The sequence below is a fragment of the Vitis vinifera genome, chromosome 6 (genome assembly GCF_030704535.1).
Source record: "Vitis vinifera cultivar Pinot Noir 40024 chromosome 6, ASM3070453v1".
In the NCBI taxonomy this organism is placed as follows: domain Eukaryota; kingdom Viridiplantae; phylum Streptophyta; class Magnoliopsida; order Vitales; family Vitaceae; genus Vitis; species Vitis vinifera.
In genome coordinates this window covers 2,577,772-2,595,279 of record NC_081810.1, presented here as the reverse complement: position 1 = coordinate 2,595,279, position 17,508 = coordinate 2,577,772, and the positions used below count along the sequence as shown (strand labels likewise).

Sequence of the window (17,508 nt, the reverse complement as noted above, 5' to 3'; positions counted from 1 at the left end):
AAAATATATGTATGCATATTTTTAATCATATGGATTTGATTTAAAATCTTGAGGGTCATTGGACCTACATCGGGATTAGGTGGGGATAAACAGGGGGAGGAGGAATTATGAAGGGTTTTCTGTTGGAGTAGTGTATTTTTTTAAAAATCGTAATATAAAAAAAATTAAAATTAACAATATTTTTTGAATTTAAAAATAAATTTAAATTTATGACATTTTTTAAGAGACGAGTTCAATGTAACAGTGAATTCGTTCTGCCAGCGGAGGATGTAGCTTACGGGAGAACTTGGATGGTGGATCGCGTCAGATATTTGTAGGAAATGCAATTGAAAACGACGTCGTTTCTCGAAGTGTTGCGCCACGCCACTCCCTGTTTCTTGCGAGGGGATAAAATAAATAAACATCCCCGCGTAGAAACCTCCACTGGACACACAACTCACAGAAATGGCGACTCTGGATATCTCGAGAGCCCTATTCTCTCTCCTCCCTCCCATTCCTAGGGTTTCTTTCTCTCTTCTCTCTCCTCCGCCTGTCTTCGCCACCTCCTCTTCACACTCTCTCTCCCTTGCCCTCACTCTCCCTCACCTCCATCGTCAGCGGACTCTTCCTCCATGCATTTCACGGCAGACAAATGCACAGTTCTCCGACGATACCGGGGCATCAGAATCAGAAGAATTTTTAGAAGAAGAAGAAGAAGACGACGAAGCTGATGACTCTGATGGTGGCGTTGATAATGATGATGATGATGATGATGATGATGATGAAGAGGTTGCAAACCGAAGTTATTCACTCGATGTCGATGCGCTCGAGGAAGAAGCGAAGCATGCTGTTCGAGAGTATTCTCGATTTTTGTCACGCCAATTGAGCATCGGTGAGTAGAGATTTTATTATTTGGGACAAGGATTTCGGTGACGCAATTGGAGCTGCAAAGCTATGCACTCCGGATAGCTTCTCCAAACAGATGCAATGAAAAAATGGTTTTAATTTGTACAAATTACACCATATCCCTAGTCTGATAGCGTTTGTCTTTATATGTATCTGAATGTTTTTGTGAGGGAAAGAAATGAAATGCAAAATGTGAGTAGAAATTTTTTCTTGACAAATTTTCCCTATGCTTTATGTTTAAATATCCATGGAAATATAAGGGAAAGAATTCTATTTGAAATCCTTTCTAAGAGATATTTCCATTTGTAGTTTGGTGTTGTGAAATGTGATGTAGCTTAATGTGCGTATCCATTATTTGATCATCTCAGAGGAGGATGGGGCAAATGAGTTAAAGGGAAGGGGTGGAAAGCAGAAGAAGAGTAAAAGTACGACTAGAAATGTTGTAAGCATCGGCCTTGGCTCATTTTCTTCTCTTGTTTTTTATAGTTGCCGGATTGCTAGTTTTTATTGTTGCTTTTTTTTTTCCCCTTTATTTTTTCTTTCTGATGATAATAGTAGTAAGCAAAAGTAAGCACACAGGATGACCAAGTCCAAGATTCTCTGCACAAAGAAATTCACACTAAAATATAGTGCCCGGAATTTGTAAGAGCTGCAATCCACAATCAAATTGAATCAAAGTGCTGTAGAAATTTTAGATATCCCCTTTCTTTTCTGTTCTTTACCAAGAACTGATTAAAGCAGATACACAGTAGGAATTTCTGTTCTCAAAATATAGCACATATAACCTTAGAGTTTGAGCCAGTTCTTTAGAAAGACATAGAAACCTGATGGTTTAAATATGAAGTATGAATTTGAAGAATGACTATAATGATGAAGCTCTCTTTGGTATTTTAGTATTATGTAAATATGATGAAGTTCAACAGGAATTTAGAATGCATATATATACTCGAGGTTGTTTATTTATATATTCCTTAGAAAAATAAATTAGTTGATTGCATTTTTTTTTTTCACAAAATTAAACTGGTTATCTATTGGTAATGCAAATTTGGGTCTCTTTAACTTTTGAAGAGGATTGAAAAAAGCCTGCATACATATATGCTTATGAGTTATGACTCTTTTGAAATAGCATTTTTTTTTTAGTGAAATTAAACTGGTTATCCATTGGTAATGCAATTTTGTGTCTCTTTAACTTTTGAAGAGGATTGAGAGAATCTTGCATTCACATTCACTTATGAGTTATGACTCATTTGAAATTCCATCTGCAGATTCCTGACCATCTTCTTCCGAGGGTTACCATTGTTGGGAGGCCAAATGTTGGTAAATCGGCATTATTCAATCGTCTTGTTGGGGTATTTAATCATCGATTTTGGATTCTAATTTTTATGTTAGACATTTATTTGCTCCAATGCCCAGACATGTTTTCCAACTTCCTAGATTACATATCTTCGATATTCCAACATTCTGAAAGGTGAATTTTTCTGTTATCTATTATCTTTTCTCAGGGTAACAAGGCAATTGTAGTGGATGAACCTGGTGTTACTCGTGATCGCCTCTATGGTAGAGCCTTTTGGGGAGATTATGAATTCATGGTGATAGATACTGGAGGTGTCCTCACAATTTCAAAATCACAAGATAATGTTATGGAAGAATTAGCTATTACAAAAACCATTGGTATGGATGGGATTCCACTTGCCTCCAGGGAAGCAGCTGTTGCAAGGATGCCTACAATGATTGAGAAACAAGCTACTGCAGCTATAGAAGAATCATCTGTTATTATATTTCTTGTCGATGGCCAGGTAGAGTTCATTCTATTATTCTTTACTTGAGTACTGAATAATTTCTTTCTAATGAACCTTTTTGTTTCATTTATTTTCTTCCTTCTCTTCTTAATATTATATGCAATTAATGATTTATTGATAGGAGTGAGAGACACATGTTATGACAATACACTGGGTTTACTGCAACTTCTAACCTCATTGATTGCTGTTATCTATATATATATATATGTTAAAGGAGCATGATTTACATATTGAGCTCAAATCTTGTAGGCTTAAGCTTTTAGGAAAATTGATAGTTCAACATGGTATTAGAGCCTGGTTTGGCAAGAGGTCATGAGTTCAAGCCACTTCTTTGCAATTTACATGTTTGTTTCCCACATTTGGTATCTCTCCTCCCCAAGTTGCAATTCTACGGTATCTATCCACGTGCGGGTATGAGATTGCACGTGAGGGAGGGTGTTAAGGAGCATGATATCCATATTGAGTCCAAATCCTACAAACTTAAATTTTTAGGAAAATTGATAGTTCAACAGTAGATTATGTTGGCTCCCCAAGGTTTGGAAACAAGAGGGTATTGTTGTACAAAAGATTCAAGATTTAGAAGTATAAGCTTACATTCAAAACACTAGTCTTTCTTGGAGATCTCATGATAACTAATCAAGGAAAATCTCTATCTGCTACAGAAGTCCTTGTGTATAATAGCAATTGTCAAAAGTATTGAGGTGTGGGTGGGTGGTGCCAATATTAGGTGTTAGGGTTTTTTTTTTTTTTTGGTTATTTTTTTTAATCTTTTATATTTTTATTGGAATGAATGCTTGGCTGTACATGCATTAGTGGTCTGTTGTGGGGATGAATCAATTGTGACTTCCTGTGAGGGCTTTTGGTGGTTTGCTAAGCGCATGGTGAACATATACTTTTACTCCTCCTTAATAATTCAATGAGAGTGATGTGGAAATAAAATAGTTCTGGTCTTACTAGAGGAGCAACAAAGGCTATGATTTGATGTGGTCCATCATGCATACTAGGGCCCTAGTTCATGAATATTGAAACATGAGGTCTTGATTACTCGCGTGTATGGTTTTAATTGACATACTTTTCCTTGCGGGATTCTTGTTAGACACTAATGAACAAGTGTATGATTTATTGCCACTAGCCTGCCTGATTAGTTACCAAGCAAGGGCTTAACTCCTGGATATTGACTTTGCTTCTAGATGAAGTTCTCATCTATCCCTTGTTGGGCCCCAAGAGATTGCTTTTGAAGTGCCTTGAGAACTTTGTTATGTAGAATGGCCTAGGCAGTAGATTATAGAATATCATTAAGACTCTTGAACGATACCTGACCTTCCTTTTACAATACTTTTTTTCCTTTTAATAAAATTCCCTCCTGTATTTTGAGTTCCAAGAGAATTTGCATTTTGTTTTGTTTTTTGTTTTATTTTAATGGGTAAAATGCAATATATTAAGAAAGACACTCTAGAAAGGAGCCCCAAAGTACACAAAAAGTATACAAAGGATGCTTAAGAGCGCCTCAAAAAAGAAAAAGGGGAAAAACAAAACACAACACTCCCTTAAATAGAATCGAACCAACCTACAAAATCAACAATGGAAGAAGGGTTGACAACTAAATACACCTTAGCTCAAGCCCAGAGCCCTTGGACTGGACGCCCCTCGTTTTCAAAAGCTCTACTGTTTCTTTCCTTCCAAATAGTCCAGAAGAGGCATAAAAGAGCAACTTGCCACACTTTTTTCCTTTTCTTACCCACAAAAGAGCCATGCCACCCTAATAAGGTCTCTCTAGCTGAGAAAGGAAGCACCCACGATACACCAAAAAGAGAAAACAACAAGTGCTAGAGAATCCTAGCCACATTGCATTGCAATAGTAAGTGATCAAGTGTCTCTTTCTCTGAGAGACACAAGTAACATCTATTGGCCAAAGGCCACTCTCTCCTCTGAATTTGATCCAAAGTTAAGACCTTATTCCAAGTAGCCTCCCAAGAAAAGAAGCCCACCCTTGGTGGCACCCATGAATTCCAAATTACATTTGTAGGGAATTTGCCTTGACTTTCCAATTCCAAAGCCTTATAAAGAGATTTGACCGCAAATTTACCGTCTTTTGACTTTGTCCAAACCACCTAATAATCTACCTCCCTGCACACCTTCCTTCCTTGCAGTCTTTAAAAAATGTGCTCCACAATCACAACCTCTCAATTGTTGAGCCGCCTAGAGAATCTAGGAACACACACCCTTTTTTGAATGGTTCCAAACATCCTCAACCCAAACCTCCTTAGACAATGCTATAACAAATAAGAAGGGAAAAGAGACACAACGAATTGTCGCCACAACATTTATCCTTCCAAAACTTCACCCTCTAATTTCCCACAGAAATGGCCATACTGCCACCCAAGATATCCCATTCTTTCTTGATGGCTTTCTACAAACCTACCCCAAAACTTCCTCTCACTTGAAATGAGCGCCAATCTCCCTCTTCTTCCCCATACTTACCGCAAATAACTTGCTTCCAAAGAGCCTCCCTCTCCATTGCAAACCGCCAACTCCAGTTACACAGGAGGGCCTTATTGAGTAACGACAAATTCCTCACTCCCAAGCCACCCTTTCCTCTATTTGAACAAACTATAGACCACCTTACTAAACGAGGCCCCGACTCAAGAGCCCCGACTCCCCAAAGAAAGTCCCTTAGGATTTGCTCCAATCTCCCCTTAGGATTTGCTCTAGTCTCAATCTGACTCTTCTTGGAATACAAAGCAAGGACATAAAATAAATAGGCATATTGGAAAGGGTGCTATGAATTTGCATTTTGTTGCCTTGGTACTTTTGAATTTGCAGTCTTGTAGTTAATGTATTGCTCTTGTGTACCATCTTGAACAGGGATGGATTTAAGATATTCTTAATCCGACAAGTGATGGTAAATGCTTCGTTCTTTTGGAATTAAACAATTATCTGGACTTTCTTTATTCATTAGAATTCATGATTACATTGCCTAGTTCTTATTTTCTTGAGTGAGCAAGCAAATATCTTCTCATGTTAGTAAAACAGTAATATCTTCTTGTGTTAGTAAAACAGTAATGTAAAAAATACTGAACAGGCAGGTCTATCAGCAGCTGATGTGGAAATAGCAGATTGGCTACGTAAAAATTACTCAAACAAGTGTATTGTTCTTGCTGTGAACAAGTGTGAATCTCCAAAGAAAGGAATCATGCAAGCATTAGAATTTTGGTCCTTGGGGTGAGCAGTCTTTTTTATCTTCTCTTTGCAGTTCATTGTCCTTCAATGAAATTGCGAATTAGTGATTTCTTTGAGTTATCTAATAAATAATGCCTATTTATTGGACAAATTGTCTGCATAAATTAATATGTAAAACTCAGACCAGAGGATATGGTTTTGTCTATATGTTTTCTGACTAAATTACTTTCTGATCAGCGATTGTATATCATGAAACGATTTCTTGTCCTTCTTTGTATATACCATTCAATGCAATAATATGTTTATTTATAATAAAAAATTGTTTTATGCTGAATTTGTAAGGGGAGTCATGTATGTGTGGCTATGCTGATATGTATACATGTGAATATTCTGATAGTAATAATACTTCTAGGACTACAAGCTCTGTCATTTTCCAGGTGTTTTAGAGTTAAGTAGCCTGCCAAAAACATGACACAGAACAATGACAAGTTCAAACATCATAAAACTATCCATCCAAACTTCAACCAGAACATTTTGAAGGTTCAAACTTTGTGATATATGATTGTAGATAGCAATTAAGATTTCCTAAACTGTTACACTATAGCAGTCAACAAAACTGTTATATATTAATTAACTTTTGAGATTATCTGTGGTCGATGGTAGAATTGCCTAGCTATTTGCATATATTGTTATGACAAACTATGTGCATAACTTTTTGGTTGATTGACTAGGTTTACTCCACTTCCCATATCTGCTGTATCTGGGACTGGAACTGGAGAGCTGCTTGATCTTGTTTGTTCAGGATTAAAAAAAATAGAGGTATTGTAAATTCCATACTTCCTGTTTCATTATGGGAATCTGGTCATATCAGGATTTCAATATCAGGCTATCATTGAATTTTTATTTTTATCAGAAACAAGAAATGTATTCATTACTTATAAAGAGTTAATGAGAGGGCTGAGGAATCCTTCTCATAAAAATACAAACCTGATCCAGACACTAAAAAACTTCATTATACAAGGAGATTTGTACAAAAAGATATATCACAAAAGAATGTACAAGGGAAACCTCTCCTGAAAAGAATGGCTAGGCTCCTCTCATTGGTGGCCCAACCCTACAATTTTAATTAATTTGGAAGGTGTTCCTTAGGTGGATGGAAAAGTCATTCACTCATTGGTAGTATTTGGTTTTAGAGTTGCTCAAGTGACTCTCCCTCCCCCTCCTTTCCTCACACTTCTTATTTTTTATTAGGGAATACAAATTGGATCATGCCTAAAGTAATTTCTTTTTCTAACTTAATATCCATTGGGGTCATGATACCATGACATAGTTGACTCTTTTGAGGGGTGTGCAGAGCTCATTTTTTATTTTATTTTTTATTTTTATTTTTTATTTTATAGAAAGTGGGGATTTAATTTTAATTTTAATTTTAATTTTATAAGTTTTCTACCTCTTAATAATATTTGATGGGAAGTGATAAAATTTAGAACCTTTTTCAAAGTAAGTTTTGCTCTGTTTGGATCAACTTGTAAGAAGTCAAAAACTCTTTTTTTAAGATCAACAAGAGCTTTTATAGTTGTTTGATTACTTTTATTCTATGAGCTTGTAGCTTAAAAAAGAACTTAGTATGGAAGCTAGAAAAATGTTGCTTCTTGTAGAAGCTCTATTTTGGCTTATGCAAGAAGTAATTTCATGTTTAATATAACTTTTACAATACCACTATTGCCCTTTAAAAATTGTGACACTGACTTTCGCTTCAACTTCCAACAAAAATTTTAAAAAAAGAAGCTATCCTAAATGAGAACTTTGAAGTTTATCAAAATGTGTGAGAGGGAGGGATCCTATAAGATTGTTATCATCAACTCGCTTGCTAATAAAATGAAAAAGCATTTTGAGTAAAACTTGCAACTACCTATCCTTTTCTAATAAAATTATAATCTGTTAAATTATTTTCACATGAATGGATTTTGATATGCTTTTTGTGTTGATTTGCGGAAGTCATTTTCATTCAACATTTTTTCTTATATGCACTTTGTTTTTCTTTTGACAACAAACTTGGTCTAAAGTAGCATTTTTTTAGGGTTTTCTTGATTCTTTTGTTTTAAATAGAGGAATTTTTATTTATTTTCTATATTTTAAAATGATTCAAATATTGTCTCTCGCCCCCCAGTATTATAATTATATCATTTTTTTCAATGTTTTTAGAATGAGATTGGTTATTAAATTAGAAAAGTCATCGCTTCAAGGTTCAATGATTGAATTGATGGTTAAACTGTGGTCAAACCGGTGATATCATAAATATGTAATTTATATTTTACTAAAATAAAATAATTATAAAAATTTAAAAATATATAAAGAAATTAAAAACCAATAATATTTGTTTTTTCATCTTTGATATTATCAAATCAAATCATGAATAAATATAAATACATTAATATTTTAAATTTTATAAAATAAAATAAAATAAATATTTAAATGTGAAAATATATATTACAAAATGGAAGGATTATTCTATTATTTAATTTTATAATCCTTCCATTATTTAATTTTATTTGCATTAAAAATTACATATCATATTATTTTATAATTTTAAAAACATTACATTATTTTACTTATAATATTTTCATATTTATTAATATAAATTTTTTTGAAAAAAACCATGTTATTTTATATATTGTTTTGAAATTTTTAACGAAAGAACATAAGCAATCTTGTGGTTACATGATCATTCCTTGACCTTGGAGTCCAAGGCTGAAGCCCCCATTTGGCATACTATGTTGGACCTTTCTCTAAATTATCCATCCTACATTGGAAGCATATGGAAATGAAGAGGGGTTTAAAATGCACATTCAACCATTGTGAGTTGTGGTGCATGATATCAAGCGGCCCAATGATATGGGCTCAATGTTTTGCCCCCTTGCCCCCACCCCCACCCAAAAAAAAGAAAGTAAAAAAAAAAAATCAGAACCAGCAGACTAGTTCAATGTCCTTCAGCTCAAAAGCCGAATCAGACAAGGTCTGGTGGATGGTTCGATTGGTTGAACTGGTCAGTCTATCTAGTTTTAAAAACATTGCATTTTTTTATATTTCGTTTTTCATTCTTGATTCAGTTCTACAATTCAGGGTTGAAGGTCATCTGTATGGTTGAGTGAAGTGATTTATTTATTTTGTTTTTTTAGAATCCAATTTAGAAGTATTAATAACATATGCCAAGTTTGCTTTAGATTTGATTTTCTAACTGATCTTAACCACTCATGGTAAATGCTCCTATGCCATTCCCATTTCTTGTTATGATGGTCCACTTGCACATACTGAAAGCAATTATCTTCTAGTTTGATTTACAATCTTTGATTATGATATATATGTGAATTTGTCTTTAATTATGTCAAAATGTGATGATTGTGGGCATTCATTGGTTTATTTATTTTTTTGGTCTTTGTGCTTTGTGTAATCTATAATTTGTTCTTTCATTTCAATCATCCATAAGCATGCCCATATTTTCCCCTATTCATCTGGATTATATACTTAGGTTCTTGATAAATTTTTTCATGCTAATATATAGGATCCTGAGAATCTTGATGGAGAAGAAAATTATGTTCCTGCAATTGCAATTGTTGGACGACCAAATGTTGGTAAAAGTAGCATTTTGAATGCATTAGTTGGAGAGGACAGAACAATTGTCAGTCCAGTTAGTGGTACTACACGTGATGCTATTGATACTGAATTTACTGGACCAGATGGCCAGGTTTGTCATATAACTAATTTAAATTTTTTATTACTTGTGGTTCATTTCCTTTTTTGCTATGATGTGGATAATGTTTACCTAGTCTAATAAACTGATTGGTTCGACAAAGCAGTGTATGAACTAATTAGATGCTTTAAAGTGGAACTGAAGGGCTGTTGAGAATCATTCTTATTGCACACAAATATGTTTATAAACAGAGCACCTAATTTTACAGTTCATGGGATTTATCACATTTATTTGTATCTAAACAGGCACAGTCAGAAACCTGATGTTTATACAATTTTTAAACAAATCTTCTTCAATGTAAAATTATATATATTGTGTCTGACAAAAATCAGAAAAATGACACCAAGCATTCCAAGAAATTCCATCCAGAGAAGGAACCACAGTTTCAGAAAAAGAAGTTATATGGGCACGTGTTATGGAAAAACGAAGGGGAAAATATGGATAAAACAAAGAAACACTAATATATCTAATATGAGAGAGAAAGGATCTGGTTGAGAGATTGCAAAGGAGTGTGGCAATACTCTCTTACCTTAGATTAGGATCTCAACTATTCTCATAAAGACCATTTTTGCTGGAAAAATTCGTGTCACTGATTATTATTCTCATTTGGGAAGTTCGAATGGCTTTTTGCAACACGTCCTTCATTCCAATAAATCATACTCCTGAGTCCTAAAACTCCTCAGGTTAGCTACTGTACGCTCTTTCTAACCCACAAGGTCTTTTAATCATCTCCCAACCAAACCCACAGGAAATCTCTAGGACTTTCCAAACCTGTTTGCAACTTTGAAAACCCAACTAGCGCACCCCCACCAGAGTCCCCAGCCAACGAAAAATATGCAACTTCATCTTTCAGCTTTTTTCGACCATTAGACCCCAAACTATATCATTAACAGGTTATCCTCAGGAGGGAGCCAAAGTTGAGGATAATCAACTATGGTGACAACCATAGAAGTTGTCTATGGATTGGACTCTAGTCTCTTCAATATTAATGCCAGCAAAAAGAGACTTCCTAGGTTCACTCTAGACCTGACACTATTGGTCAGCTTGCTGGGTTGTTGCCTATTAACATTCAACATCTGGATTTAGTTCATGACCCGTGATCCAATCCAGTTCGCATTTGATCAGATGTCCTTAATCATTTTTCCACTCCAGTGGTGGTTTGAGACAGTGGTCGAGCCACCTTAGGCCCTGGAGGGGCAAAAGCCCCCCCTCAAAATTTTAAAAATTATTCCTCTAAAGTGAAGTTGAACTCATTCCCATGCAATTTCAAAAAGTTTTCATAGTTACCATCAAGCTATACCTGGAAGATTTGTAGTTTTTCCCCTCTGAAATAAATTTTAAAATGTTGCCCCCCTTAGATTGATTTTTTGGCTCTGCCACCGGTTGAGTTATATATCGAATAAGAGTATTTAGTATGGGGACTACTGGTATATTAGGAACTGAATATGTCTGTCAACGACTCAACATGCTTTTGATTTGTGACAGGAGAATGAAAGTCTGATGGAGGAATTTAGTGTGTTCCCTGTTTATTGTCTCACTATTCCACTAATTGTTGAGATAAAGATATTGTTAAATCTTCATGTTGGTTTGTGCCTTTGAAAATAATGGACTACTACCAGAATACTCTCAATTCATGCTCACTCAAGTGGGATTCCAATCCCCCTGAAAACAATAATCTTGTTGATGGAAAAATGAGATGCATTCCATGGTTTATATTTGTATGCTTTTTTTATTCCAAATTCTCTGAGAAACTTTATACAGTGGTAACTTCTTGTTCAGAAGTACCGGCTTATTGATACTGCTGGAATCAGAAGAAGGGCAGCCGTAGCCTCATCAGGTAGCACAACAGAGGCTTTATCAGTTAATCGAGCATTTCGTGCTATTCGTCGTTCTGATGTTGTGGCTCTTGTGATTGAGGCCATGGCCTGTATCACAGAACAGGTACTTTGTCCATAGGGTTTTGATAACACAGTTATGGTGTCTGGTTTTCACTGCTGGTGCAAATTCTTGCATGGAAAAGTTTTAGTTACAGTGTGGGAATTATCCAGTGATGTAATCTCTTGTCACCTTCAGTTGTGCTTCTCTTCCATCCCTTTTTCCTTGGTGGGATTTTCCCAGCACTTATATTTCTTCCTTATTTAAAATGGCAAGTAATTACTGACAAAGACTGCACCCTAATTTCTTTTTACAGACCATTTCTCAGGAAAAATAAATGTGGTGCAAGAAACTGCAGTATGAGATTGGATCTCTTTGTTGTTAGTACCTTGTTATGTACAGTGAGTCATATGAAAAGAGGAAGAGAACGGCAGACCTGGCAGCTGAAAATGTCATTTGATAGAATGATGCCTTGCTTCTCCTATAGAGACTGCCTTACTCTAGCTTGTATTCCATCTGTTTATGTTTTTGTCCTTTTTCTTCCAAATCTCTTGGATGCTGCTAGGATTTAGATTTTCCATGTTCTAGTCAGTCTAGGCCATGATATTATTGAGATTATTTATCTAAAGGTGAAATGTTACTAATTGAAATTGTGTTGCTGATTTTTCTCCAATGCAAAACTGCTGCATCATGGACTGCTTTCAGATGAGTTGCTTTTTATTGTACCCCCTCGAAGGGAAAAAATATTTGCTGATAAAATGATGTTTCACTGCTGAAAATTGTAGGACTATAGGATTGCTGAGAGGATTGAAAGAGAAGGGAAGGGTTGCCTGATTGTTGTAAACAAATGGGATACTATACCAAATAAAAACCAACAGACTGCAACATATTACGAGCAGGATGTCAGGGAGAAGCTTCGTGTTCTAGGTTGGGCACCTATTGTCTATTCAACCGCAATAGCTGGTCATAGCGTTGATAAGTATGCCCTTGCCTGATAGTTTTTTTTCATAATAATTTACTGTTTTTGTCATTCACTAATATTATGGCCATGATGTAATCACTTAGTGGCTGGGTTAGTAAACCTTAGATTTAGGCTCCCATGGGGTAAATGGGTGGGTACTTTATCTATATATATGTTTTCCTCATCTATGAGGGATTGTTACCCTTGAAGTTTATGGCATGATGAGCATCTACTAAATCTTGTGAAGATAGAAGAAAAGGAAACTATATCCGTTTCCAATGGGGTTTGTGGATATTCCATTTGAAAACTTTTTACATAACCACTTGAACCCTTAGCCTGATGACTTGAAAATGAGAAATAATGGATAGTCACTGTCTGCTATAGCTTCCAGTTGTCACTGCCCTTGGTAAGAATTTGACCTCACGAATTTGGTCTTATGTGCAATCCAGGGGTCTAAATATCACTGTTCCATATGAAACTCACTTAAATGAGGGGAATTGCATGAGTAATAACCAAACAACCTTGCCAATAGATATCTCTTTAATGTTACTTATAGGTGTACTACACCCAAATTGCATTTATTGTGTTGGGTTCAGGATCATTGTTGCGGCGAGTACAGTTGAAAAGGAGAGATCAAGAAGGCTAAGTACTTCCATATTGAATCAAGTGGTGCAGGAAGCTCTTGCGTTTAAATCACCTCCAAGGAACAGAGGTGGGAAGAGAGGACGTGTTTATTATTGTACTCAGGTACTGCATCATTGTTCTTGATATTTTATTGTAAAAAGACCAGTTAAATTGTGTTTCTTTGACGAGGCTGCTTGTCTATCTCGTCATATTGAATGTTTGGAGCTTTTTTTTATTTTTTTTTTTATGTGCATTATTACAAATATGCTCTTGTTAAATGAGATCTAAAATGCGTTTACATTCTAAATGTTGTTTGTTGAAAATGTGAAAATTGAGAATAAGCAATTGTGTGAGATGTGAGCTGCCCCAAAGATATAGCAGAGAAATGAAGCTGAGGTTCTCGTGACTTTAGGTTGTTAAAACTGTTTCTTTTCTAGTTTGTTTTCTTTAATGTGCTTTTGGAAGAGGTCATGTTCTATGAAGAATTGGCAGGTACTGGCATCAAATTCACTCCTAATAGAGAACACATATATAGATGCTTAAACACCATACTGAATTGGGCATGAAATGTGGAGCGGTTTCATTTGGATCTCAATCCCAGTCCATCTTTTTATATTTGAATCTAGATCAAACAAGGTTAGATCCAAAAGGAATTACTACAACTCAGTAGAATTGATGTGACTGCTATGGATGGTCTGTATTGAATAAACAAGTATCTCCTCTAGATGGAAGAAGATTCCCTTTGAAGAGCGGTCTTGTCCCAGCTAAGATTTGCTTGTTGATATAGATCCATATCCTAACCAAGATCCAGATGGAAGCCTGGACCTGGATTGGATTGCTTATGAATTAATATAAAGTATAAGTTTTCCCTTGTTTGTTTTAAAAAATGATTTAGCTACTAATCAGTAAGGCAAAGTAAAATACAATATTTATAAACTTACCCTATCAATGATTGCTCCCATCCATTATTAAGCATCTGAATCCAACTTGAATTTTGAAGTTGGATATGATCCATATTTTATTTGGATTGTAATATTAAGAGGTAAAACTTGGGAAACAAAATTTAAACAGTGTCAAATTGGTCCAGTTTGTGCCCTGACTTTTGGAATGTAGTGTTACAAAATTCACTCTATGGATTCCATTCTGTGTTTTAACACATAAATCACATAATGCATTTTGATGTGTCATCCTTAAACCAACTGAGGTCCTAGTACAGGTTTTACATGGTTGGGGATATAATTCTGGTGAAAAGCAGTGGGTATTAATAGTGAACATAATTTTCTTTTGCAGGCAGCTATTAGGCCACCTACATTTGTTTTTTTTGTTAATGATGCTAAACTTTTCCCTGAAACTTATCGGCGTTATATGGAGAAGCAACTACGTTCAGATGCTGGGTTTTCTGGTACACCAATTCGACTTTTATGGCGGAGTAGAAGAAAAATAGAGAAGAATGGAGGTCAGTGATGAGGGCTCTTTTTTATTGCATTTAATCAGTGTTATTTTTTTGGGTCATTATTTTCACTTTCTTTAACATCAGAGTGCATTTCATTTCTCTCTTTCTTATCTTAAATTTATTGACTTCTTAATGACTCCATGTACAGGAATGATCTGGTCACGTAGTATTCATGTCTATGCTACACTGCACTCTTAGGCTAGAGAGAAAGAAACCTTTTCCTCTGAATTTTTGTACACTGGCAATTTATGGGCCATGTGATCTGCATGTTTGCCCACAGGACACTTAGGCAAGAGGGAGAAACCTTTTTCCCAAGGCTGCTAATGTGCTGGCCATGTGGTCTGCCTGCACCATACTGCACACTTGGGCAAGGGAGAACCTTTTTTCCTTGAATTTAGTACACCACTGGCATACTTGTTTTGTTTTGCATATGTTAAAGCCGATAGAGCTTCACCACGTAAAATGCCATGCCATGCATTGAGACTCTTTTCCCTTAGATTTTGCCTACTTGATGCTGATCTCTTTTGCTTATGTTGAAGCGCCATTTTTGGAAATCTCTTCCATTGGTATTTTAAATCCTCTGGTGTCTTGATGTTTATTTCATTGCCAGCCATATACCAGTTAAGTTGACTTGGTGTTGGTTGTATGTCTATTTTGTTGTGTGCCCCACAAGGACATCGACACCGGTGTTGGATATTTGACATAATGTGAGGAATAGGTAAATGAGGCAGATGTATTAATGAATAGTTCCATCATATAGGTGCCTTGTATAAATGATGACAACCAAAGAAATGGACAGACCTAGCGTAGGTGCCCTACATATGTATGTGATACTTTACTACTCAAAGAAAAAGGGACAACAGGAAGAAGCCAACCTTGTTACTTTGGATTCACCTTAAATGTTTCAAATGATGATGTCATTTTGTTTACTTAATTCATCAATTTCTATTTCTTTTGTTTCTCTGGTGATTACCCCATTTCAGAATACTTTTCCCTGTATCCTAAAATGTAGACAAATGAACTCATTGTGATCCCTAAATGCTCACTAAGAGAATCAACCATCAAATTTGACCTTCATTCATTTATTTTCAGCCCGAGCTGCATCAGCAAAAACACAAGCAAACCTGGCACCACGTGGCAGAAAACTGATAGCTGCTACATGAATTGACATCACGTTGTGGCATTAGCTGACTTGAATCAGACTTTGCTTCTGTGTTCCGGAAACAAAACACAAGCGTCTGGCTATCAATCTTGAAGACAAACTTGACAAGGTTCTATGAAGAGGGTAAGCTCTTCACTGGTTTGGTTTTTCTATAGACTTAATGTCTTGTAGTCTAATATAAACTAGGGTTATTTATATTATGGGTTTAGTGGGAAAGGCTAACCAGGGAAGCTGCTCTTTGGTAAAATTCAACAGAATCATTACTCCTTGATTTAGGGCTTGCACGAGTGTTAATAAACCCGAAGATGGCTGCGTCATGTTTGGTGCTTGTAGCATTTGATGGTGTCCCCTAATGGTTGATTGATAGTTTAGTATAACTGTCCAAAGTTTATGCTAAGTATGGGTGGTTGGAAAAATTAGTGCAGGTAGAAGAAACTGAGGACTCACGAACGTGTGCTGTCCATCATAAATAAAATCATTGAATGTGATGTACCAAAATAAATAAATTTAATGTCCTTATCCATAATACCATGTGATCACAGTTCATCACTCCCTCTGGAATCTTAATGGGAGTTTCAAGAGGATTGGACCAAGACTCTCAACTATATGCATGTTGGTCCTAGCCTATGGCTATGGACCCAAAATTTTTTTATAAATAAAAAAACTAAGCCTCATTGATTGTTGTGCAGATCTGACATATAAAAATCCCTGGAGAAGTAGACGAAAGCGCATATTGTAGCAGGCAAATCAGGTGTGATGGGTTTCTCGAACTACTCTTTGAACAAGTGTAATGGTGTTTATATCATGTAATCTTTATATTAGAATTCAAAGAACTTGGCTTAAGATCAAACTCCCATGAAGATGGATGGGGCACCCATTTTCCAATAATTGGGGTTCAATTCCACACCTACCATCTTGACCCACTTGGCTGCATGCTAAATGGATTGATTTGAGCGGTGAGGAAATTGCAATCACTTATTCGACTAAACAAAATTTTTAGTTCAGACGCGTCTTCGTGTTTAATTACACCTAAATATCTTGTGAAGATATTTCAATAAACTAAATGACGTTTAGAAAGAAAAATGGTGGGTGGTGTTTTTTATTCAATTAAAAGTAATTCATTGATATGATTTGTGGCTTTTAATTGAATTAAAAAAAATAAAAAAATAAAATATTTTGATTTTTTTATTCAACTAAAAAATAAATACCACCTTAATAATCAAATTCTATTTGAAAACTTGAAGGATTCAAATTGAAGATCAGCTATTAACATTTGTATTTAATAGAGAAATGATTAAATTTTGTATTCGGAACAAAGCCAAGGAAATTTTGTATATGGTTTCAAAATTTTAAATTAAATAAAAAAATTTCTTCCTATAATGGAAAATTCCAAATAAAAAAATGACATTTGATTTTAATTTTACATGTTCTTGTCATGCACCCTACGCAATAAATGAAATTGAAAGACATGTGCAAATGGATGCCTTTTGGGGCTCATATGAGTACAGCTTTTAAATCCCGTATGGAGCTAATATAGTAGGTGCACTTTGTAAATCCCGTGAACTAAGGGTAGACAATCTTATCAAAGACAATGTAGTTTGGAAGTCGGCATGAGGTGGGGCACCTCTAATTAAATTTGAGGGTCCAGTTCCTCAACGTTTTGCCAAATACAAACATCACATTCTTGATTCTTCATTTCTAAAATTGTGGCCCTTTATTGCTATTGGTCCTTGTGCATGGCCCAAGGAGAGAGAAAACGTGAATTTAAGGGTCAAGATGGGAGCCTAATAAGCCGAGCTCTTTCACGTAACCCACGTA

The 17,508-nt window shown here is 35.5% G+C and overlaps 1 protein-coding gene across 3 annotated transcripts; it reads left to right on the top strand.

The window, feature by feature from the left end:
* Positions 1-233: 233 nt before the first annotated feature.
* LOC100260310 (uncharacterized) lies at positions 234-16,694 on the top strand. Of its 3 annotated transcripts, XR_009465818.1 has the most exons (13): positions 234-871; positions 1,254-1,327; positions 2,151-2,234; positions 2,388-2,681; positions 5,767-5,906; positions 6,596-6,683; positions 9,427-9,609; positions 11,395-11,556; positions 12,276-12,469; positions 13,048-13,198; positions 14,366-14,531; positions 15,621-15,813; positions 16,380-16,694. XR_009465818.1 is itself a non-coding variant. In XM_059737383.1 (12 exons), exons 1-12 carry the CDS (start codon positions 445-447, stop codon positions 15,689-15,691), a joined length of 2,034 nt encoding a protein of 677 aa, XP_059593366.1. In that variant the 5' UTR covers positions 234-444; the 3' UTR covers positions 15,692-16,064. The 3 variants fall into 3 exon arrangements, 1 of the variants encoding a protein (XP_059593366.1); XR_009465819.1 differs by lacking the exon at positions 11,395-11,556; XM_059737383.1 differs by lacking the exon at positions 16,380-16,694 and having other exon boundaries at positions 15,621-16,064.
* Positions 16,695-17,508: the final 814 nt, after the last annotated feature.